At 49.1% G+C, this 24,723-nt stretch overlaps 1 protein-coding gene across 1 annotated transcript in view; it reads right to left on the reverse strand.

Moving 5' to 3' along the window:
* LOC138260432 (CD5 antigen-like) overlaps positions 1-24,723 on the reverse strand; it is a 223,714-nt gene that overhangs the window by 163,255 nt on the left and 35,736 nt on the right. Inside the window, exon 2 of the mRNA XM_069208914.1 lies at positions 11,204-11,277. Coding sequence (XP_069065015.1) covers positions 11,204-11,267 — 64 coding nt within the window. The 5' untranslated portion in view covers positions 11,268-11,277. The remainder of the gene's footprint in view (positions 1-11,203; positions 11,278-24,723) is intronic.

Below are 24,723 nucleotides of genomic sequence, written 5' to 3' on the forward strand. Positions count from 1 at the left end.
GGACAAAGGAAAGGGGAGTGACCACTCCCCTGACCTGCACCTCCCCTGGGAGGTGTCCAGAGCTCCTCCAGTGTGCTCCAGACCTCTGCCATCTTGGAAACAGAGGTGCTGCTGGCACACTGGACTGCTCTGAGTGGCCAGTGCCACCAGGTGACGTCAGAGACTCCTGCTGATAGGCTCCTTCAGGTGTTAATAGCCTATCCTCTCTCCAAGGTAGCCAAACCCTCTTTTCTGGCTATTTAGGGTCTCTGTCTCTGGGGAAACTTTAGATAACGAATGCAGGAGCTCATCCGAGTTCCTCTGCATCTCTCTCTTCACCTTCTGATAAGGAAACGACCGCTGACCGCGCTGGAAGCCTGCAAACCTGCAACATAGTAGCAAAGACGACTACTGCAACTCTGTAACGCTGATCCTGCCGCCTTCTCGACTGTTTTCCTGCTTGTGCATGCTGTGGGGGTAGCCTGCCTCCTCTGTGCACCAGAAGCTCCGAAGAAATCTCCTGTGGGTCGACGGAATCTTCCCCCTGCAACCGCAGGCACCAAAAAGCTGCATCACCGGTCCCTTGGGTCTCCTCTCAGCACGACGAGCGAGGTCCCTCGAATCCAGCGACTCTGTCCAAGTGACCCCCACAGTCCAGTGACTCTTCAGCCCAAGTTTGGTGGAGGTAAGTCCTTGCCTCACCTCGCTGGGCTGCATTGCTGGGAACTGCGACTTTGCAAGCTACTCCGGCCCCTGTGCACTTCCGGCGGAAATCCTTTGTGCACAGCCAAGCCTGGGTCCACGGCACTCTAACCTGCATTGCACAACTTTCTAAGTTGGTCTCCGGTGACGTGGGACTCCTTTGTGCAACTTTGGCGAGCACCGTTTCACGCATCCTCGTAGTGCCTGTTTCTGGCACTTCTCCGGGTGCTACCTGCTTCAGTGAGGGCTCTTTGTCTTGCTCGACGTCCCCTCTCTCTTCAGGTCCAATTTGCGACCTCCTGGTCCCTCCTGAGCCCCAGCAGCGTCCAAAAACGCCAAACGCACGCTTTGCGTCTAGCAAGGCTTGTTGGCGTCCTTCCGGCGGGAACATACTTCTGCACGACTCTCCAAGGCGAGTGGGATCCGTCCACCAAAGGGGAAGTCTCTAGCCCTTTTCGTTCCTGCAGAAACCTCAGCTTCTTCTGTCCAGTTGAAGCTTCTTTGCACCCGCAGCTGGCATTTCCTGGGCATCTGCCCATCTCCGACTTGCTTGTGACTTTTGGACTTGGTCCCCTTGTTCCACAGGTACCCTAGATTGGAAATCCACAGTTGTTGCATTGCTGGTTTGTGTCTTTCCTGCATTATTCCTCTAACACGACTACTTTGTCCTTAGGGGAACTTTAGTGCACTTTGCACTCACTTTTCAGGGTCTTGGGGAGGGTTATTTTTCTAACTCTCACTATTTTCTAATAGTCCCAGCGACCCTCTACAAGGTCACATAGGTTTGGGGTCCATTCGTGGTTCGCATTCCACTTTTGGAGTATATGGTTTGTGTTGCCCCTATCCCTATGTTTCCCCATTGCATCCTATTGTAACTATACATTGTTTGCACTGTTTTCTAAGACTATATTGCATATTTTTGCTATTGTGTATATATATCTTGTGTATATTTCCTATCCTCTCACTGAGGGTACACTCTAAGATACTTTGGCATATTGTCATAAAAATAAAGTACCTTTATTTTTAGTATAACTGTGTATTGTGTTTTCTTATGATATTGTGCATATGACACTAAGTGGTACTGTAGTAGCTTCACACGTCTCCTAGTTCAGCCTAAGCTGCTCTGCTAAGCTACCATTATCTATCAGCCTAAGCTGCTAGACACCCTATACACTAATAAGGGATAACTGGGCCTGGTGCAAGGTGCAAGTACCCCTTGGTACTCACTACAAGCCAGTCCAGCCTCCTACATTGGTTGTGCAGTGGTGGGATAAGTGCTTGAGACTACTTACCACTCTTATCATTGTACTTTTCATAAGAGAAAAATATACAAAACAAGGTCAGTGTATATACACATAGCCAAAAAGTTTTGCATTTCCTTTTTTCACTCTTTTCTAAGTGCTGAAAAGTACTCCTAAACTTTCAAAAAGTTCTTAAAAGTTTAAAAAGTTTTTTTCTGTCTTTCCAAAAAGTTCTGAAAACTTTTTTCTCTTTTTCTATCACTTTAACTCTCTCTAAAAAAAATGTCTGGCACAGGCCAAAGTGTTGATCTGTCCAAACTTGCATATGACAACCTTAGCTGGAAAAGAGCAAGGAGTCTCTGTATAGAGAGAGGTTTGAGTGTAGGGAAGAATCCTTCCTTGGAACTGTTACTTAACATGCTTAGAGAACAGGATAAGGCCATAGGTGCCCCATCTGTTGAAAAAGTACCTAATAGTTCTCAATCTGATTCAGGGACTCCCCCAGGAAAAGATTCAGGAAAGAAACTTCCTAGCCTGCCCATTACTAGACAGTCTAGCATAGATGGTAATGATGATGAACCACACCATAGAAATAGTGTGGTCTCACATCATAGCAAAAGCATTTATTCTCACCATACTGGTAGTAATGTTTCTGTTAACCAAGCTGTTAGGGTGGCTTCTGTAAGGGACAGGTCTCCTTCTGTTCATTCCCATCATAGCTCTGTTTCTAGGAATGTCCCTCCCACCAACCCTGATGACAGAATGTTAGAGAGGGAACTCAATAAGTTGAGGGTGGAACAAACCAGACTGAAGCTTAAAAAGCAACAGCTGGATTTGGATAGACAGTCTTTTGAATTAGAGAACGAAAGACAGAAGTTGGGTTTAGAAACCCATGGTGGCAGCAGCAGTATTCCCCATAGTCATCCTGCAAAAGAGCATGATTCCAGGAATCTGCACAAGATAGTTCCCCCTTATAAGGAGGGGGATGACATTAACAAGTGGTTTGCTGCACTTGAGAGGGCCTGTGTTGTACAGGATGTCCCTCAAAGGCAGTGGGCTGCTATCCTATGGCTATCATTTAGTGGAAAAGGTAGGGATAGGCTCCTTACTGTGAAAGAAAATGATGCTAATAATTTCCAAGTTCTTAAGAATGCACTCCTGGATGGTTATGGCTTAACCACTGAACAGTACAGGATAAAGTTCAGAGAGACCAAAAAGGAGTCTTCACAAGACTGGGTTGATTTTATTGACCATTCAGTGAAGGCCTTGGAGGGGTGGTTACATGGCAGTAAAGTTACTGATTATGAAAGCCTGTATAACTTAATCCTGAGAGAGCATATACTTAATAATTGTGTGTCTGATTTGTTGCACCAGTACCTGGTAGACTCTGATCTGACCTCTCCCCAAGAATTGTGAAAGAAGGCAGACAAATGGGTCAGAACAAGGGTGAACAGAAAAGTTCATACAGGGGGTGACAAAGATGGCAATAAGAAGAAAGATGGTGAAAAATCTCAAGATAAGCATGGGGATAAGGGTAAAACCAAAGATCCCACTTCAAATCTTAAACGCTCTTCAGAGGGTGGGGATAAAACAAATTCTTCCTCTTCTTCCCAACCTGCACACATTAAAAAGCCTTGGTGCTTTGTGTGTAAAAACAGAGGCCATAGGCCAGGGGATAAGTCCTGTCCAGGTAAACCCCCTGAGCCTACCACCACTAATACATCAAGCTCTAGTGCCCCTAGCAGTAGTGGTACTAGTGGTGGGACTGCTGGCAACAGTCAAGCAAAGGGTGTAGTTGGGTTCACTTATGGGTCCATAGTGGAAACTGATGTAATCAGTCCCAAGACAGTTTCTGTCACACCTAGTGGCATTGGCCTTGCCACACTGGCTGCTTGTCCCCTTACAATGGATAAGTACAGGCAGACAGTTTCAATAAATGGTGTTGAGGCCTTGGCCTACAGGGACACAGGTGCCAGTTTCACTTTGGTGACTGAAAACCTAGTGCACCCTGATCAACACATCATTGGACAACAGTATAAAATTATTGATGTCCATAACTCCACTAAGTTTCTTCCCTTAGCTATAATTCAGTTTAGTTGGGGTGGAGTTACTGGCCCTAAGCAGGTGGTGGTATCACCTAGCTTACCTGTAGACTGTCTCTTAGGTAATGACCTAGAGGCCTCAGGTTGGGCTGATGTAGAGATTTATGCCCATGCAGCCATGCTGGGCATCCCTGAGGAATTGTTCCCTCTCATTTCAAGTGAAATGAAAAAGCAAAGGAGAGAAGGCCTGAAAACTCAGGATCCCTCTCCATCAACAGGTAAAAAGGGTATCACAGTATCCCCTAACCACCCTACCATTCAGGATACCATTCCTGTGGTGGGAGAAACCTCTCCTGGGGTGGCACCTGTTCCAAGGGAATCATCAGTTGGCAAAACTGTACTCCCTGAGGTGGAAGTACCTCTCTGTGGGATAACTAACATTGGTGAGAAAAAGAGCACCATTTTAGTTAACATGGAGCATCCCTCCAACCCTCCCAGAGAAACTTTAGTGCAGAAACCCTGCACTGCCTCACAACACTTAGGACAGCATCCCTGCCCTAGTGAGGAGCTGATAGGACAGCATCCCTGCCCTGCTCCAACCCAAGAGAAACAGCATCCCTGTTCTCTCTTCCAGCCATATGGACAAAGTTTTTGCCCAGCTATGGCTTTACTGAGACAGCATCCCTGTCTGGCATTTCCATCACTACAAATAGGTTCAGTGGACAATTCCCACTGCTCTAAACTAAAACTTACTGATAGAAACTCTGAAAATACATCTTCACATTGTTGCCTAGCTAAAAAACTTCAAACAGGGTGGTTTACATCCCCACAGGGAAGTAACCATATAGTGGATGATAAAGGGAGTAACCAGTCTATTGCAGAGCTACTCTCTACTTATCACCACTTAGACAATAAAGTCTCAACTGGCCAAGGTTAGCCTTATTGTCCTTCGTTTGGGGGGGGGTTGTGTGAGAAGGTAGCCTCTTTCTAGCCTTGTTACCCCCACTTTTGGCCTGTTTGTGAGTGTATGTCAGGGTGTTTGTCACTGTTTTCACTGTCTCACTGGGATCCTGATAGCCAGGCCTCAGTGCTCATAGTGAAAACACTATGTTTTCAGTATGTTTGTTATGTGTCACTGGGATCCTGCTGGTCAGGACCCCAGTGCTCATAGGTTTGTGGCCTATATGTATGTGTCACTGGGACCCTGTCACACAGGGCCCCAGTGCTCATAGGTGTGCATGTATATGTTCCCTGTGTGGTGCCTAACTGTCTCACTGAGGCTCTGCTAACCAGAACCTCAGTGGTTATGCTCTCTCATTACTTCCTAATTGTCACTAACAGGCTAGTGACCATTTTTACCAATTTACATTGGCTTACTGGAACACCCTTATAATTCCCTAGTATATGGTTCTGAGGTACCCAGGGTATTGGGGTTCCAGGAGATCCCTATGGGCTGCAGCATTTCTATTGCCACCCATAGGGAGCTCTGACAATTCTTACACAGGCCTGCCACTGCAGCCTGAGTGAAATAACGTCCACGTTATTTCACAGCCATTTTACACTGCACTTAAGTAACTTATAAGTCACCTATATGTCTAACCTTTACCTGGTAAAGGTTAGGTGCAAAGTTACTTAGTGTGAGGGCACCCTGGCACTAGCCAAGGTGCCCCCACATTGTTCAGAGCCAATTCCCTGAACTTTGTGAGTGTGGGGACACCATTACACGCGTGCACTACATATAGGTCACTACCTATATGTAGCTTCACAATGGTAACTCCGAATATGGCCATGTAACATGTCTATGATCATGGAATTGCCCCCTCTATGCCATTCTGGCATAGTTGGCACAATCCCATGATCCCAGTGGTCTGTAGCACAGACCCTGGTACTGCCAAACTGCCCTTCCTGGGGTTTCACTGCAGCTGCTGCTGCTGCCAACCCCTCAGACAGGCATCTGCCCTCCTGGGGTCCAGCCAGGCCTGGCCCAGGATGGCAGAACAAAGAACTTCCTCTGAGAGAGGGTGTGACACCCTCTCCCTTTGGAAAATGGTGTGAAGGCAGGGGAGGAGTAGCCTCCCCCAGCCTCTGGAAATGCTTTGTTGGGCACAGAGGTGCCCAATTCTGCATAAGCCAGTCTACACCGGTTCAGGGACCCCTTAGCCCCTGCTCTGGCGCGAAACTGGACAAAGGAAAGGGGAGTGACCACTCCCCTGACCTGCACCTCCCCTGGGAGGTGTCCAGAGCTCCTCCAGTGTGCTCCAGACCTCTGCCATCTTGGAAACAGAGGTGCTGCTGGCACACTGGACTGCTCTGAGTGGCCAGTGCCACCAGGTGACGTCAGAGACTCCTGCTGATAGGCTCCTTCAGGTGTTAGTAGCCTATCCTCTCTCCTAGGTAGCCAAACCCTCTTTTCTGGCTATTTAGGGTCTCTGTCTCTGGGGAAACTTTAGATAACGAATGCAGGAGCTCATCCGAGTTCCTCTGCATCTCTCTCTTCACCTTCTGATAAGGAAACGACCGCTGACCGCGCTGGAAGCCTGCAAACCTGCAACATAGTAGCAAAGACGACTACTGCAACTCTGTAACGCTGATCCTGCCGCCTTCTCGACTGTTTTCCTGCTTGTGCATGCTGTGGGGGTAGCCTGCCTCCTCTGTGCACCAGAAGCTCCGAAGAAATCTCCAGTGGGTCGACGGAATCTTCCCCCTGCAACCGCAGGCACCAAAAAGCTGCATCACCGGTCCCTTGGGTCTCCTCTCAGCACGACGAGCGAGGTCCCTCGAATCCAGCGACTCTGTCCAAGTTACCCCCACAGTCCAGTGACTCTTCAGTCCAAGTTTGATGGAGGTAAGTCCTTGCCTCTCCTCGCTGGGCTGCATTGCTGGGAACCGCGACTTTGCAGCTACTCCGGCCCCTGTGCACTTCCGGCGGAAATCCTTTGTACACAGCCAAGCCTGGGTCCACGGCACTCTAACCTGCATTGCACGACTTTCTAAGTTGGTCTCCGGCGACGTGGGACTCCTTTGTGCAACTTCGGCGAGCACCATTTCACGCATCCTCGTAGTGCCTGTTTCTGGCACTTCTCCGGGATCTACCTGCTTCATTGAGGGCTCTTTGTCTTGCTCGACGTCCCCTCTCTCTTCAGGTCCAATTTGCGACCTCCTGGTCCCTCCTGGGCCCCAGCAGCATCCAAAAACGCCAAACGCTTGCTTTGCATCTAGCAAGGCTTGTTGGCGTCCTTCCGGCGGTAAAATACTTTTGCACGACTCTCCAAGGCGAGAGAGATCCGTCCACCAAAGGGGAAGTCTCTAGCCCTTTTCGTTCCTGCAGAAACCTCAGCTTCTTCTGTCCAGTTGAAGCTTCTTTGCACCCGCAGCTGGCATTTCCTGGGCATCTGCCCATCTATGACTTGCTTGTGACTTTTGGACTTGGTCCCCTTGTTCCACAGGTACCCTAGATTGGAAATCCACAGTTGTTGCATTGCTGGTTTGTGTCTTTCCTGCATTATTCCTCTAACACGACTACTTTGTCCTTAGGGGAACTTTAGTGCACTTTGCACTCACTTTTCAGGGTCTTGGGGAGGGTTATTTTTCTAACTCTCACTATTTTCTAATAGTCCCAGCGACCCTCTACAAGGTCACATAGGTTTGGGGTCCATTCGTGGTTCGCATTCCACTTTTGGAGTATATGGTTTGTGTTGCCCCTATCCCTATGTTTCCCCATTGCATCCTATTGTAACTATACATTGTTTGCACTGTTTTCTAAGACTATATTGCATATTTTTGCTATTGTGTATATATATCTTGTGTATATTTCCTATCCTCTCACTGAGGGTACACTCTAAGATACTTTGGCATATTGTCATAAAAATAAAGTACCTTTATTTTTAGTATAACTGTGTATTGTGTTTTCTTATGATATTGTGCATATGACACTAAGTGGTACTGTAGTAGCTTCACACGTCTCCTAGTTCAGCGTAAGCTGCTCTGCTAAGCTACCATTATCTATCAGCCTAAGCTGCTAGACACCCTATACACTAATAAGGGATAACTGGGCCTGGTGCAAGGTGCAAGTACCCCTTGGTACTCACTACAAGGCAGTCCAGCCTCCTACACTAAACATCTAGTTGATTCCAGGGTGGTGGGCTTCACATGCACCCTGCACCATTTCCTTACCCACAATGCCCTGCAAACCTGCAACTTTGCTGGAAAGCACACATTTTTCCCACATTTTTGTGATTGAACCTTCTGGAATCTGCAGCAATCCACAAAATTCCTGCCACCCAGCATTGTCTCATCTATACCGATAACATTTCTGCTGCACTTGTCAGCCTAAAAATGTTTTTTTTCAAACTGCCCTTTTGGACCCACTTTGGTTCCCCTTCAATATCGACGTGTTTTTGGCTCTTCCCTGTCACATACACTTGGCCCACCTACACAAGTGAGGTATCATTTTTACCGGGAGACAGATGGGAACGTTGGGTGGTAGGAAATTTGTCCCGGTGCAGTGATCCCACACAGAAATGTGGGAAAAACTTTATTATTTTAGCTACATTTGCGGTTTGCTGAGGATTCTGGGTAAGAAAATATTGGGGGATCCACGCAAGTCACACTTCCCTTGACTCCCTCGGGTGTCTAGTTTTCAGAAATGATTGGGTTTGGTAGGTTTCCCTAGATGACTGCTGAGCCCAGGACCAAAAACGCAGGTGCCCCCCGTAAAAACAGGTAGTTTTCTATTTGATAATTTTGATGTGTCCACGTTGTGTTTTGGGGCATTTCCTGTTGCGGGCACTAGGCCTACCCACACAAGTGAGGTATCATTTTTATCAGGCGACTTGGGGGAACGCTGGGTGGAAGGAGATTTGTGGCTCCTCTCAGATTCCGGAACTTTCTGTCACCGAAATGTGAGGAAAAAGTGTTTTTTTAGCCACATTTTGAGGTTTGCAAATGATTCTGGGTATCAGAACCTGGTGAGAGCCCGACAAGTCACCCCGTCTTGGATTCCCCTAGGTCTCTAGTTTTAAAAAATGCACAGGTTTGGTAGGTTTCCCTCGGTGGCGGCTGAGCTGGAGGCCAAAATCCACAGGTAGGCACTTTACAAAAAACACCTCTGTTTCCTGTATCAAAATGTGATGTGTCCACATTATGTTTTGGGGCATTTCCTGTTGCGGGCAGTAGGCCTACCCACACAAGTGAGGTACCATTTTTATCGGGAGACTTGGGGGAACACAGAATAGCAAAACAAATGTTATTGCCCCTTGTCTTTCTCTACATTTATTTCTTCCAAATATAAGTGTGTAAAAAAGACGTCTATTTGATAAATTCCCTGTAATTCACATGCTAGTATGGGCACCCTGGAATTCAGAGATGTGCAAATACCCCACTGCTTCGCAACACCTTATCTTGTGCCCATTTTGGAAATACAAAGGTTTTCTTGATACCTATATTTGACTCTTTATAGTTCAGCAAATAAAATGTTGTATACCCGGTAAAGAATAAAAACCCATTGCCAAAACACATTATTGGCTCTGGGTACCCAGGGTTCTTGATGAACCTACAAGCCCTACATATCCGCACAACCAGAAGAGTCCAGCGGACGTAACAGTATATTGCTTTCAATAATCTGACATTGCAGGAAAAAGGTACAGACTAAAACATAGAGAAAAATTGCTGTTTTTTTTCACCTCAATTTCAATATTTTTTTATTTCAGTTGTTGTTTTCTGCGGGAAACCCTTGTAGGATCTACACAAATTACCCATTGCTGAATTCAGAATTTTGTCTACTTTTCAGAAATGTTTAGGTTTCTGGGATCCAGCATTGTCCATTTCTGTCACTGACTGGAAGGAGGCTGAAAGCTAAAAAAATCGTATGTCCCAGTAAAATGCCAATATTCTGTTGAAAAATTGGGTTTTCTGATTCAAGTCTGCCTGTTCCTGAAAGCTGGGAAGCTGGTGATTTTGGCACCGCAAACCCTTTGTTGATGCCATTTTCAGGGGAAAAAACACACGTCTTCTTCTGCAGCCCTTTTTTCCAATTATTTTTAAAAAAACACATTTTTTTCTGTATTTTGGCTAATTTCTTGGTCTCCTTCAGGGGAACCCACAAAGTCTGGGTACCTCTAGAATCCCTGGGATGTTGGAAAAAAAGGACGCAAATGTGGTGTGGGTAGCTTATGTGGACAAAAGGTTATGAGGGCCTAAGCGAAAACCATTCCAAATAGGCAAAAAAAGGCCTGGCACCTGAGGGGGAAAAGGCCTGGCAGCGAAGGGGTTAATTATCACTCATCATAATTCTACAGCAGAACAGAACCTGACAGCCCTAGTCCTGGATGTGGACATGGGCCTAAAAGCAGAGTAGTAGACATAGGAGATATACACACAGTTAGGAGTCGAGTACATCAGGTGCGCATGGCAAAAATGTAAATGGCTACATATCGGTAAGTGTAGAGAGAAGAATCCAAATTCCAGAAACCTAAAATATTCAGGTCACATAATCCCTAGATTAAGGAGACTCCTAAACTACCCACATTGCAACTCTGTGCACACACAGAAATAATGCACCTCTACAGTCAACTACGCAGCCTCAAATGGACAGGAGATCGAGACCTAAATCACTAAGCATATTGACTAAAAAATGTAACGGCATGTTAGATGCAATATCTTAATAACAAACAATTAGATGTAGCCTTAATTCAGGAGAAACACCTACTCCACTGTGAACTTGATGAGTTAAATTAGATTGTGAGAACAGTCTAATTAATAGGTTTAGAAACAGCTATGCACACACTAGCAGCCTTGTGACTCAGAAAATGTGGAGTGGTTGTACTAATTATGAAGACTCTCCTACCCCCAAAGTACTAAAGACTTGGACAAACCCTGAGAGATGATACATGTCTGCAAAGCTCAGAACAATGGAGAAGACACTAATAGTGGGTACAGAATACCTATCTTATGTACAGAAGAAAACATTTCTAACACATCTCATTAGATATCTGATAGAGTTCATCAGCACTAAAACATTGACAGACGGAGACAGGAATCTAACTTTCTAAAAATATTCTTTATTACTTGGTAGGGTCTTGGAGTACCAGCGCTGTGTGACTAGAAGCACTTTGGAAGGTTTGTTAAGAGCTTTCAGTTGTACACTTTACTTCTCTAGATCACATTAAGGTTAATTTCAGGAGCCTTTGGTCAACACTACTTGACATTACTACCCCTTCCTCAGACTGAGTCCACACTCACCGGAGCCAGAATAAATGCTGACAAAGCTCAGGACCTGAAGAAGACAAACACTCTTCACCAGCATGATGGAGACTCTGAAAAAAGAATAAAAATATTAGTTTCCTCTAAACTGGGCTTCTCCAAGAAGTAGCTCTGGAGTTAGCATTAGCTCTCTGGTACCCATGAGTAGCTCTTCTGTGCACAGCCTGGCCTTCTAACTTAGAAGATTTTGTTTGTTTGAATTATTATATCTATATGAAAAGTGTGTATTGAAGACGAAAATGTAAACTTGTCTGATGTGGTCAGTATTAGTATTCTAGTAATATAAGTAGCTCTTACTACAGAAAAGGTTGGAGACCCCTGCTCTAGACTCAGCTGTTTCATTCTCCATCTCGCAGTAACCTAGGGCTGATATGAATACTATTACCCCCATTTAAAACATTTTAGTGATAATAAACACCAGAGTAAATGAAGAATAGGGCTGGATATTGAGAAACAAAAATATGCAACTCCTTCCTTTGAAATGAAAGCTGGCTCTTATGCATAGCATCATAAAAGCCAAAGCAGCAATGCTCAGAAAAGAGCAGCATTTAAAAGGAGATGGGAAGGGGAAGTCGTTGAACCTCTGCAAAAAAGTGCTTAATACAGAATATTGTTTAGCAGTTGTGAAGGTCATGAGGCCTTAACTAGTAATAAGTCCACAAATGTTTCTTTCCTGGGAGCCGAGTAACTCATAGCAGCAATTGACTCTCACAGGGTAGCGCGGCTGAGCAGTGCAGGCCTACTCAAGGGGAGTGGTGTGGGCTCGTAATCTGGAACTGAATATTTCTTCTCTGAACCAGAAAATGCACACATCTCTTTCACTCACAGGATCAAAGAGCGGATTACTCACTTTGAAGTGTTAGTATTTCTGGTCAATCATAAAGTCAAAACTAACATATATAGGAAAGTGCAGACAAAAACAATATGTTGCATTACCATGTTTGTCATCCTGACAGTCTGAAAAGACATCTAGGCAGAATATAAGAAAAGTGGCGATGCACCCAACGCAGTTCCACTTTTCTTGTGGACCGCTGCATCCCCCTAATGCCACCATGTGTGCGCTGTATTTAAGATATGGTGAACCATGGTAGTAGTTAGAACAATAGTGTCAACATTTTCTACACTATTGTGGTGCTTTGCTACACGAGGGCCAAAAATGTTGACGCTGGTGTAGCAAAGTGCAAGGAAGCCCATTGATTTAAATGGTTGCTCAACGCATGCATTGCGCCACTTTGTAAATGTGACACGGGGAAAAGACCACCTTAGCGCCGCCTTAGCATCAAAAAAAGTATGCTAAGGCGACGCTAAAGTGGAGCAAGGGTCTCTTAAATATGCCCCCTGAGGCTTTCTCAGTTCACTTGAATGAGCAGCTCAGAGCAACACAAGCTCATGTTAAAAGGTTCAAAAGAAGAGGTTATCAAGAATAGGCCTGGGCGGAGTCCCGAGACACGTGAAGTGAAGAGAATACTCTGAAAACTCCGCCTAACTGCACGCGAGTGGGCAGAGTTGTGATTGGCAGCCTGTTTGCACAGATTGGTGCGAGTCGCGCATTGGGTCATCGTGTTTTTCCTATTGTGTGCCAGGTGCTGGGCCTACTTTTCAATCCATATATTGTCTGAGACATCCTTACTTTATCGAAATTACCCTTCCCAGTTTTACATTAATTTCCGTAATGTGTGTATTTTTTGTTTTTCCCACGTTTTTTATTTTGTGCGGGGCCACCTCCACTCCATGCTGGCAGCAGGCGGCAAGCCTGGGAGTAAGTGCGCATGCCGTAGCATCGCTGCTCTGGAGTAGGGTACGCCATTGCAACTGCTGACTTACTGGGGTCCAGCGCACCCAGCAGCAGCTGATGCACCGCTGGGCCCATATCCTTGATCGGGAGAGATACCTGCTCAACCTGCTGGACGCCCAGGTTGCGAGGCTTGGTGAGTAATAATATTTAAAGATGACTCATTTCGTTGTGTCCTATCCTATAATGCTAATTTTTGTTTCAAGTAGCATGCTGCTTACACTCAGAGGTAAATCATGTTCATGTAACATAAGGTTACAAATATAATGTGATCCAATTTGAGTGGTCCAGGTGATCGGTGCTACCCAGTTCTGCTCGTTGCTGTAGGCACTGACTTGGGCTGATCATTTAAGAAGTTATTCTGACTTCTCTGTCCTCCTGTCACTGAGAAAGTGGTACTGTGGTAGCCGTAGGAATTAACATATATCAGTGAGTTTGCGTTCTCGGTGTTTTTCTTTTTATGTGCTTGTTTTTTCGAAAGCAACCTCCCCGCGTGATGTATGCATGCATCTATGCATTGAAAAGGGAAACTAACTGAATTGGCCCATTAAAGGGGGTTGTAAATGTGCTTTGTTAAGCAAAGATCATTCGTTGCAATGCATTCGTTTTTCCAAATGTAGTGTAGGATATTGGAAATAGGGCTTAAGTAAGGTGTTGGAAATTAGAAATAAGTCAACTCGATCATATAGGTATGAGGCAATATGATTTAGAAAAGTACAATGTCAATTTGTTACTGTGTTTGCCTGTTAAAATATTTTTCAGGAGATTAACTGTACCACTGATCTATATTTCTTACCTTCTTTATTTCTTACATTAGTGCCTAAGGGCAAGAAGAGGGCATTAGAGGGTCGGGCCGATGAGGGTACCACAACCAGCGCCGCGGCAGGTGGAAGTTCCACCGCCAGCGCCGCAGCAGATGGCTCTTCTGTCCAAGGTAAGTTCTTCTTAATATTTATTTCTCTAACTTTTACCTCACCATTAGATGATTTTTTTCTCTTTTCTCCTATGCTGAGACATTTTTTCAAATGCTCTTCATTGTATTCAATGTTTATTCTTGTTATTCCACCCTGCATTATCCATTTTTCTATATTTAATGTTTCTGTAGCTGAGTTCCTCCTGTTTCTGTACTAATCTGTAGCTTAAGCTTTCTTATGCTTGGTTCTGCTGTCCCTCTCTCCTAACTTTATTATACCCTGTGTAGGAGGCTGTCCAGGTGTGTGGTGGGAACCTATGGTACTTACATCTCATACCAGGTGCAGGTATCCCTTATTAGTGTAGTGTAGTCAGTGTCTAGAAGCCAGGCTCTCTAGAGGTAGCTGTGGATGAGCAGCCAAGGCTGAACTAGGAGACATGCAAAGCTCATGCAATACCACTAGAGTCACACAGTACTTACAGACAAGAAAGAAAACACTCAGGTGGTCATTACAACCCTGGTGGACGGTGTTAAAGGTGCGGTAATACCGCAAACAGGGCGGCGGACAAAAAAAGGGAATTATGACCATGGCGGAAACCACCAACATAGACAGCCACTTTAACACGTCGACCGCCACGGCGGTACAGACAAGCAGCGCGGCGGTCACCGCCAACAGACAGGCGGAAGACAATGTACCGCCCACAGTATCACAACCCGCCAATCTGCCACCTTTTCCGGGGCGGATTCACCGTGGATAAAAACACGGCGTAAACAGCTTTTGCAATGGGAAAACGCTCACCTTAACACACGCCACAAGGAAGGAGGACACCATGGAGCCCGAACTCCAAATACTCCCTGCCCTTGTGTTCCTACTCATCTACGAACACCAGCAACGGTGGTGCCGAAGACAATGGTGAGTACTGCACCTACGACATAGGGAAGGGGGGAGGCAAAAGTCAGGGGGACACACACGCAACACCCCCACCCCCACCCTCGCACATTACAACACACACACCAATGCATTTCCAAACATCATAGTAACAACCCACAATCCCCCCCGGAAGAATGCAAAGACAAAAGGAAATCAGTTCAAACATTGTAATGTATCAAAATACAGTTACCAAATATATACAGATATATATACACATTTAAAATTATATACATTACGAGAAGTAGTGCAGGTATGCACATATCAATGTCCGTTCACCACGGTGCCAAAAATGCATGGGCGAGGCCCACACTAGATACCTGTTCACAAACGGAGAGAACACTGCCGGGGCATCAGATAGAAATACAACAGGCACCTCAGGTGGAAGGGAAGTGGGGCACCTCAGCCGGATTACAGCACCACGCCAGATCCATGACGGGGCTCCATGCCCATTGATGTATCCTGGGGAGTGCAAAGCCACAGTCTCTCAAGTCTCTCCAGTGGGTGGGTTGCCCACTGTACCATCCTGGGGAGTGCAAAGCCACAGTCTCTCAAGTCTCTCCAGTGGGTGGTTTGCCCACTGTACCATCCTGGGGAGTGCAAAGCCACAGTCTCTCAAGTCTCTCCAGTGGGTGGTTTGCCCACTGTACCATCCTGGGGAGTGCAAAGCCCCAGTCTCTCAAGTCTCTACAGTGGGTGGCTTGCCCACTGTACCATTCTGGGGAGTGCAAAGCCACAGTCTCTCAAGTCTCTACAGTGGGTGGGTTGCCCACTGTACCATCCTGGGGAGTGTAAAGCCACAGTCTCTCAAGTCTCTACAGTGGGTGGGTTGCCCACTGCTTTATCCTGGGGAGTGAAAGGCCACAGTCTCTCAAGTGGATAACAGTCTCCACTGGTTCTGGAGGGGGACTGGTGCCCAGAGTGCTTCATCCTGTTAAGGACAGATTGAGTGGATGCATGTCTCCACTGGTTCTGGAGGGGGAATGGTGCCCAGACTGCATCTGGCTCCCCGTGACGGTTTCTGTTCCGTCACTGTCCCAGCTGCACATGGGATAATGATGCTTGATGTGGCGGTGTTTTCCCTGTCCAGCGGTGCTTTGCCATGACAGTCTCTGGTCTGTTCAGCAGTGCTTTGCCCTGTTCAGCGGTGCTTTGCCCTGTTCAGCGGTGCTCTGCCCTATTCAGCGGTCTTCACCATGGCGGTGTTTTCCCTGTCCAGCGGTGCTTTGCCATGGCGGTCTCTGACCTGTTCAGCGGTGCTTTGCCCTGTTCATCGGTGCTTTGCCCTGTTCAGCGGTGCTCTGCCCTGTTCAGCGGTCTTCACCATGGTGGTGTTTTCCCTGTCCAGCGGTGCTTTGCCATGTCGGTCTCTGACCTGTTGAGCGGTGCTTGCCTGTGCATTGGTGTGTGGCATGACGGTCCCTCATTGTCCAGCGGGGCTGTGGCTGCTGGGGCCCTCCTGGGCACTGACTCTGGCGGTGGTCTCATGACCAGTGACGATACTGCTGCCCTCCTGGGCACTGACTCTGGCGGTGGTCTCCTGACCAGTGACGATACTGCTGCCCTCCTGGGCACTGACTCTGATGGTGGTCTCCTGTCCAGTGACGATACTGCTGCCCTCCTGGGCACTGACTCCGGCGGTGGTCTCCTGTCCAGTGACAACGGTTCTGGCGGTGTCGTCACGGCCGCTGGCGAGGATGGCGCCCTTCTCCACCGTGCTGCTCTTACCAGACTGTGCAGACTTCTTCTGGCCCTTCAGCACCTTTGGAGGAGTCACAGCTGACTCTGCAATCCCCCTGGGACCCTTGTGAGCAGTTTTGCCGCCAGGAGTCTTCACCCTGTCCCATCGGCCACTTTCCAACTTGATGAGCTTTACAGAGGGTGGACTGGCAGTGCTTTGGCTCCGTGTCCCACTGGCTGCCCTGGTGGCCGGTGCACTCCACACACCTTTAACACGCAGCACTGGTACTGGAGTTTTTTTGGCTGAGGTGCTACTATGGGACCAATCAATTGGAGGGGTGGGGGTGGGGGCAAAGAGGTCAACGTTGCTGAGGAAGAGTTGCTGACGAAGACTGGGATGGGTAGCTGGAGGGGGTCTGGGAGTGGAGGAAGAGGAGGTGGTTGTAGGAGGTGTCACTTTAGGTGATTTGGGTGCAGGTGCAGGTACTGGAGGCTGGATGGATGTTGGGTGTGTGGGTGCCCGCGTTTGTGTACTTTGGGAGGGGGCGTCACAGACACACTGGGACTGGACACAGGGGACGTGTAAATGGTAGTGGGGGTGGTGAGTGCAGGTGAGCGGGGTGTGGTTCTGGGTGTTCTGGTGCGAGTCCTAGTGCCTGTAGATGTAGTGAATGCAGGTGAGAGGGTAGACGACACTGGGAGGGAGGAGGGAGACGGCGAGGAGGGTGACACAGTGGAGGCAGTGGATGTTGCTGTGTCTGTATGTGGCTGATGCTTGCGTGAGTGCCTGTGGGTTGTGTGGTGCTTATGTTTGCCTGAGCTACTTGTGTGTGTTGAGGTGTATGCCTGCTTGTCTGATGGTGTGCTTGGGATAGGCTGGGGTACAGGGGATTGGGTCTGGGTGGAGGAAGTTGGAGGTGGGAGGCTAGACACAGGGACAATGGCTGCCATCAGTGCTGAGGCCAGAGATTGCAGGGTTCGATGAAGGGCAGCCTGACCAGAATGAATGCCCTCCAGGAATGCATTACCGTGTTGCAACTCCCTTTCTACACCCTGGATGGCATTCACAATGGTAGACTGCCCAACAGTGAGTGACCTGAGGAGGTCAATGGCCTCCTCACTGAGGGCAGCAGGGGTGACAGGGGCAGGGGCTGAGGTAGCTGGGGCGAAGGTGATGCCCACCCTCCTGGGTGAGCAGGCACGGGGCGAACGCTGAGGGGCTGCTGGGAGGGCGGTGCTGGTAGGGGAGGTGGCGGCTTTACCTGTAGAAGTGGGGGGCACAGATGGTGCCGACACCACAAGGGAGCTCCCATCGGCTGAGAGTCTGTGTCGCTGGTTGGTGATCCGGTGACCGACGTGAAGCTCCCCTCGCCCTCCATCCCACTGGTGTATTCTGAGTCCGTGGTCTGGCCCTCCATGGCCATGTGGGATGCAGCTCCCTCGTGCTCCGGTGCCACTGTACCTCCGCCTGATGATGCTGATGCACAAAAGAGCAGGGAGAGCACAAAAAGGGGGGGGCGACAGAAGAAAGACAGGTTGAGTGCATGGCTTACCGCTACAGTTGGCGGACAATACAGACACAGCAGCCCCCTGTACTACGCCGTGCTCTTGGCCTCTACAGATGCAATTCCTGGGATCTGGCCTAAATGGCTATGGTGGACATCTGCACACATGGATGCCACAGGGGCATGTATACCTGTACTTGGCACTCTACTGAGGTGGGGTGGAGTGCCACATGGCCTGCATTACGGAGGGGCCTAGCCTACGTAAGTCGCCCTGGCCTAGGGAAACCCACAGCCCTCCTCCCCCACCCAGACCCCTCCACTGTGCGCAAAGTCATCTGCATGAGAGTGTACTCACCCCCTTGTGTCTGCTGTGATGCCCTCAAGTGCCCATCCAACTCCGGGTAGGCCACCGCCAGGATCTGGAACACCAGGGGGGTCATGGTGCGACGGGCACCCCTCCCACGTTGGGAGGCCACCCCCAGCTGAGCCTCCGCCGTCTTCTTGCTCCAGCGGCGAATGTCCTCCCATCTTTTCTGGCAGTGGGTGCCCCGTCTCTGGTGGACCCCCAGGGTCCGGACGTCCTTGGCGATGGCACGCCAAATGTCCTTCTTCTGGTGGGCGCTGACCTACATGACATGCACAGGGGAGGAAAAAAAGTCATTACCAACTGCACCATTGATGTGAGTGGCCCCCATTCCTACCCTTGCCATGTGGCACATGCATCCACAGTCCTTCATGTTCCCTGAACTCTGTCCCCTTCCTTCTTACAACTAGCCCTCTCCACACAGGCATAGCCCATACAACGTGCTCCCTGTGTACTTACCTGTTGGTCTGGAGGACCGTAGAGTAGCGTGTACTGGGGGAGGACCCCGTCGACCAGCTTCTCCAACTCCTGAGCAGTGAAGGCAGGGGCCCTTTCCCCAGACGCAGCAGCCATTGTCTCTTCCAGACCGAGGTCACAGCAGCACTTGCAGTGTAGGTCCTCTCTTGTTGAAGATCAGGTATCGAGTGATTGAACAGATAGAAAATGGCGGTCACGTCCGCGGCGGTGCGTATCATCACCGCCGGTGCACATCATCATTGGCTCCTGGGACCCATAGGGTCCAATGTTAACCAATGCAGCTTTGCCCCGCGGTCTACGACCGCCTACCGCGATGGTGTACAACGCCAGCGCAGATGCCTCACATCCCATTGTCCCACTTTAGAGGTCAGGCAGACGCCATTTCAGGGGCCCGCATGGCTTAATTTACTACTGCGTCACACATACCTAGGCCTACACTAAACACACATACAGGAAGAGTTTTGTGTTTGGTGTTGTGTTCTGTGTATCTGTGGGTACATACCTGGGAATCGGTTGACTCTGTGGTCGCTGTTGTCCTTCCTAGGCACCGTCAGCTGGGACATTTGGGAAGATGGCGGAATCTTCCGGTGTACCGACTGCTGGTGGACCTGTTGACAATGGAGGAGCGACATTTAATCATCACCTACAGGTTTGACCGTGCCACTATCCAGGAACTATGTACCCAGTTGGAGCCAGACCTGATATCACCAATCCGCCATCCCACTGGAATCCCCCCTGACGTGCAGGTGCTGTCAGTGCTCCATTGCCTTGCAAGTGGGTCTTTTCAGACAACAGTGGCCATGGCATCAGTGATGTCCCAGCCTATGTTTTCCAACGTGTTGTCCAGAGTGTTGTCTGCCCTGCTGAAACACGTAAAGAGCGACATCGTTTTCCCTCAGGTGGAGGATTTGGCTACAGTTAAAGGTGACTTCTATGCCCTTGGACATATCCCCAACATCAAAGGTGCTATTGATGGCACCCATGTAGCTCTGGTCCCCCCCACAGGAGTGAACAGGTGTACAGGAACCGGAAGAGTTATTCGATGAATGTACAGATGGTATGTTTGGCAGACCAGTACATCTCCCAGGTAAATGCTATGTTCCCTGGCTCTGTGCATGACGCCTACATCCTGTGGAATAGCAGCATCCCATATGTGATGGGTCAACTCCAGAGGCACCGTGTGTAGCTATTAGGGGACTCTGGTTACCCCAACCTGTCCTGGCTAATGACCCCATTGAGGAATCCCAGGACCAGGGCAGAGGAACGCTACAATGAGGCCCATGGGCGGACTAGGAGGGTGATCAAACGCACCTTCGTCCTCCTGAAGGCCAGGTTCAGGTGCCTCCATATGACAGGTGGTTCCCTATTCCACTCACCGAAGAAGGTGTGCCAGATCATCATCGCCTGCTCGATGCTTCACAGTCTTGCTTTGTGACGCCAGGTGCCTTTTCTGCAAGAGGATGGTCCAGATGGCGGTGTTGTGGCAGCTGTGGAGCCTGTGGAGCCTGTGGACAGTGATGAGGAGGAAGCTGAGGAAGAAGACATGGACAACAGGGAGTCAGTCATACAGCAATATTTCCAGTGACACACAGGTGAGAATTTTTTTTTTTTTACCATTACATTCACTTTCACACTTCTACCTCTATCCTGTCTGTCATTTAATAGCAGTATTTGGTCACTGAGTTGTACCTTTCCATTACGGTTTCACAGGTGTGGTTACCAACGTGTGTCATCTGCTTGCATCCTTCAAGGACTTGTGATGTGTGACATAGGTATGTTGGCTTTACAATTGAGAACGCATTTTGACACTGTCATTGATAATACAAATTTACCAAATCACAGACTGACTCCAGATTGTTTTGTGGTTCAAGGGTGTTTATTTAAGTGCTCAAAAATGGAGGGGGGTTGTAAAATGGTGATGGGGACGGTGGAGGAATGTCCATGGCAGAGTCCAGTCTATTGGTCACACAGGTGCACTGCCCATATGGGCATAGGAAGTGGAGCTGGGGCAGTTTAAGTATGGACAGGGTAACAAAGTGGGACAGTGGGAGGACAATCAGGGTGGTCTCATTTCCTGGCGGGGGTCTTGCCATCTTGCTCTGTCCTGTTCCTGATCTCAGGGACCGCTTGCGAGGTGGTTGTCCGTCTGCAGGGGATGGGGTGCTGGTGTGGTGGTCCTGTGGCGGGACGTCCTGTCCACTAGCGCCGGCGGAGGTGGTGGTCAGTTCATCGTCCAGGCTAGTGTCAGGGGCCCCTTGGAGTGCCACAGTGTCCCTCATGGTCTTTTGTATGTCCTTCAGCACTCCTACGATGGTGCCCAGGGAGGAGCTGATGGTTCTGAGCTCCTCCCTGAACCCCAAATACTGCTCCTCCTGCAGGCGCTGGGTCTCCTGACACTTGGCCAGGACCGTCGCCATCGTCTCCTGGGAGTGGTGGTATGCTCCCATGATGGAGGAGAGGGCCTCGTGGGGAGTGGGTTCCCTTGGCCTGTCCGCCCCCTGTCGCACATCAGCCCTCCCAGTTCCCTTGTGTTACTGTGCCTCAGTCCCCTGGACTGTGTGCCCCCAGGTCCCTGTTGTTGTTGGGGTGGTGGGTTATCCTGGGTTCCCTGTAGTGGTGGACACACCGCTTATTGGCGTGTCCTGGGGAAGGAGGTATGGGGCCGCTGGGTGGGTGCTGTGCTGGGGTTACCAGAGGGTGGAAGGTCAGTGTTGGGCTGTGTATGGGCAAGGGTAACCTACTGTCACGAGGCCCACGATGGTCCGGGCTGGTCATCAGGATCCAGTAGGGCAGAGCTGCTGTCGTCACTGTGGGCCTCTTCTGTGGGTGGAGTAGAGATGTCTGGATCCTCCGGTGTGGTGACATTCCTTAGTGGTCCTGCAGGGATATAAGAGCATGATTATTGCATGTGTGGGTGTAATGGTGTGCAATGGGTGGGTGTGCGTGTACCCCAGTGCAAGCATTCCTGTGTGTGGGTTTGTGTGATGATGGTTAGGGGGTATGTGCAGTGAGCATGCTTTGGTGAGGGGTGACCATGCTTAGTTGTGTCATGCAGGGCTTGGTGTTGGGATGGGTGGTTTGTGTTATTCGGACATTAGTGAGGATTTGGAGTGATAGGGGAGGGGGTGAGGGTGGGGGTGTGTGATAGCATGCAGGTAGGGTGGGGGATATTATAGTTAAGATTTGACTTACCAGTGTCCATTCCTCCACCGACTCCTCCGAGGCCCTCTGGATGCATGATGATCAAGACTTGCTCCTCCCATGTTGTTAGTTGTGGGGGAGGAGGTGGGGGTCCGCCGCCAGTCCGCTGTACCGCGATGTTGTGCCTGGAGACCACTGAACACACCTTTCCCCGTAGGTCTTTCCACCTCTTCCTGATGTCCTCACGATTTCTTGGATGCTGTCCCACAGCGTTGACCCTGTCCACGATTCCGCGCCATAGCTCCATCTTCCTGGCTATGGAGGTGTGCTGCACCTGTGAGCCAAATAGCTGTGGCTCTACCTGTAGGATTTCCTCCACCATGACCCTGAGCTCCTCCTCGGAAAACCGGGGGTGTCTTTGGCGTGACATGGGGTGGTGTGGGTGATGTGTGGGGTGGTGTAAGTGTTGATGTGTGTGGTGATGTGTAGTGGTGTGTGGTGTTTTGTGCGTGGAATGTTGTATGAGTGATGGTGTTGTGTGCCTCTGTGTGGTGGGGTTCTCAATTGCTGTGCTCTCTGTCTCTCTGGCCTTTGTTCGTGAATTGTGTTCGTAGGGGTTTGTGGGTGATGTGGGTGTGTGTTTTATATTAAATTGGGTGTGTGGGAGTGTTATTTGTATGTGTATCAGGTGTGTGTATTTTGAATTGTCCAATGTGGTGGTGTTTTGGAGATGTGTGTGTATTTTGAGCGCGGCGGTGTGTACCGCCAATGGAATACTGCGGTTGAAAGACCGCGGCGTGGATTCGTGGGTCATTATAGCATGGGCGTGTTTCTGTTGGCGTGACGGTGGAGGAATTGTTTTCGCCAGTTTATCACTGACCTTTGGTGTGGCGGACTTGTGTGGGTGTCTGAATTTCAGCGGATTCCGAGATGTGGGTCATAATAGCTGTGGCGGAATTCCGCGGCCACAACAGTGTTTTGGCGGTCTTCTGCATGGCGGTAAGCGGCTTTTACCGCCAATGTTGTAATGACCCTCTCAGTGTTACAAAAATAAAGGTACTTTGGCCCATATTTATACTTTTTGATGCACAACTGCGCCAACGCAGTTGTGCATCAAAATTTTTACCGCCGGCTAACGCCATTCCAACGCGCCATGCGGGCGCCTCATTTATGGAATGACGTTAGCCGGCGCTGAGGAATGGTGTGGGTAAAAAAAAATGACTCACACCAGGCAGCGCCGGCGTATGGGAAAATGGGGGTTGTGCGTCAAAAACTGGTGCACGTCAGATCTGAGGCAAAATTCAGGCCTCAAACCGGATTTGCGCCTTTTTTTTTTACGCCCAGCCTCCATTGACATGACTCCTGTCTTAGCAAAGACAGGAGTTATGTCCCCTGGTGTAGGAAAGTACCATCTTGCCTGGCATGTTACCCCCATTTTTCACTGTATATATGTTGTTTTAGTTGTATGTGTCACTGGGACCCTGGTAACCCAGGGGCCCAGTGCTCATAAGTGTGCCTGAATGTGTTACCTGTGTAGTGACTAACTGTCTCACTGAGGCTCTGCTAATCAGAACCTCAGTGGTTATGCTCTCTCATTTCTTTCCAAATTGTCACTAACAGGCTAGTGACCATTTTTACCAATTTACATTGGCTTACTGGAACACCCTTATAATTCCCTAGTATATGGTACTGAGGTACCCAGGGTATTGGGGTTCCAGGAGATCCCTATGGGCTGCAGCATTTCTTTTGCCACCCATAGGGAGCTCTGACAATTCTTACACAGGCCTGCCACTGCAGCCTGAGTGAAATAACGTCCACGTTATTTCACAGCCATTTTACACTGCACTTAAGTAACTTATAAGTCACCTATATGTCTAACCTTTACCTGGTAAAGGTTAGGTGCAAAGTTACTTAGTGTGTGGGCACCCTGGCACTAGCCAAGGTGCCCCCACATTGTTCAGAGCCAATTCACTGAACTTTGTGAGTGCGGGGACACCATTACTCGCGTGCACTACATATAGGTCACTACCTATATGTAGCTTCACAATGGTAACTCCGAATATGGCCATGTAACATGTCTATGATCATGGAATTGCCCCCTCTATGCCATCCTGGCATAGTTGGCACAATCCCATGATCCCAGTGGTCTGTAGCACAGACCCTGGTACTGCCAAACTGCCCTTCCTGGGGTTTCACTGCAGCTGCTGCTGCTGCCAACCCCTCAGACAGGCAGCTGCCCTCCTGGGGTCCAGCCAGGCCTGGCCCAGGATGGCAGAACAAAGAACTTCCTCTGAGAGAGGGTGTAACACCCTCTCCCTTTGGAAAATGGTGTGAAGGCAGGGGAGGAGTAGCCTCCCCAGCCTCTGGAAATGCTTTGTTGGGCACAGATGTGCCCAATTCTGCATAAGCCAGTCTACACCGGTTCAGGGACCCCTTAGCCCCTGCTCTGGCGCGAAACTGGACAAAGGAAAGGGGAGTGACCACTCCCCTGACCTGCACCTCCCCTGGGAGGTGTCCAGAGCTCCTCCAGTGTGCTCCAGACCTCTGCCATCTTGGAAACAGAGGTGCTGCTGGCACACTGGACTGCTCTGAGTGGCCAGTGCCACCAGGTGACGTCAGAGACTCCTGCTGATAGGCTCCTTCAGGTGTTAGTAGCCTATCCTCTCTCCTAGGTAGCCAAACCCTCTTTTCTGGCTATT

This window comes from Pleurodeles waltl, chromosome 2_1 (genome assembly GCF_031143425.1).
Source record: "Pleurodeles waltl isolate 20211129_DDA chromosome 2_1, aPleWal1.hap1.20221129, whole genome shotgun sequence".
NCBI classification, from domain to species: Eukaryota; Metazoa; Chordata; class Amphibia; order Caudata; family Salamandridae; genus Pleurodeles; species Pleurodeles waltl.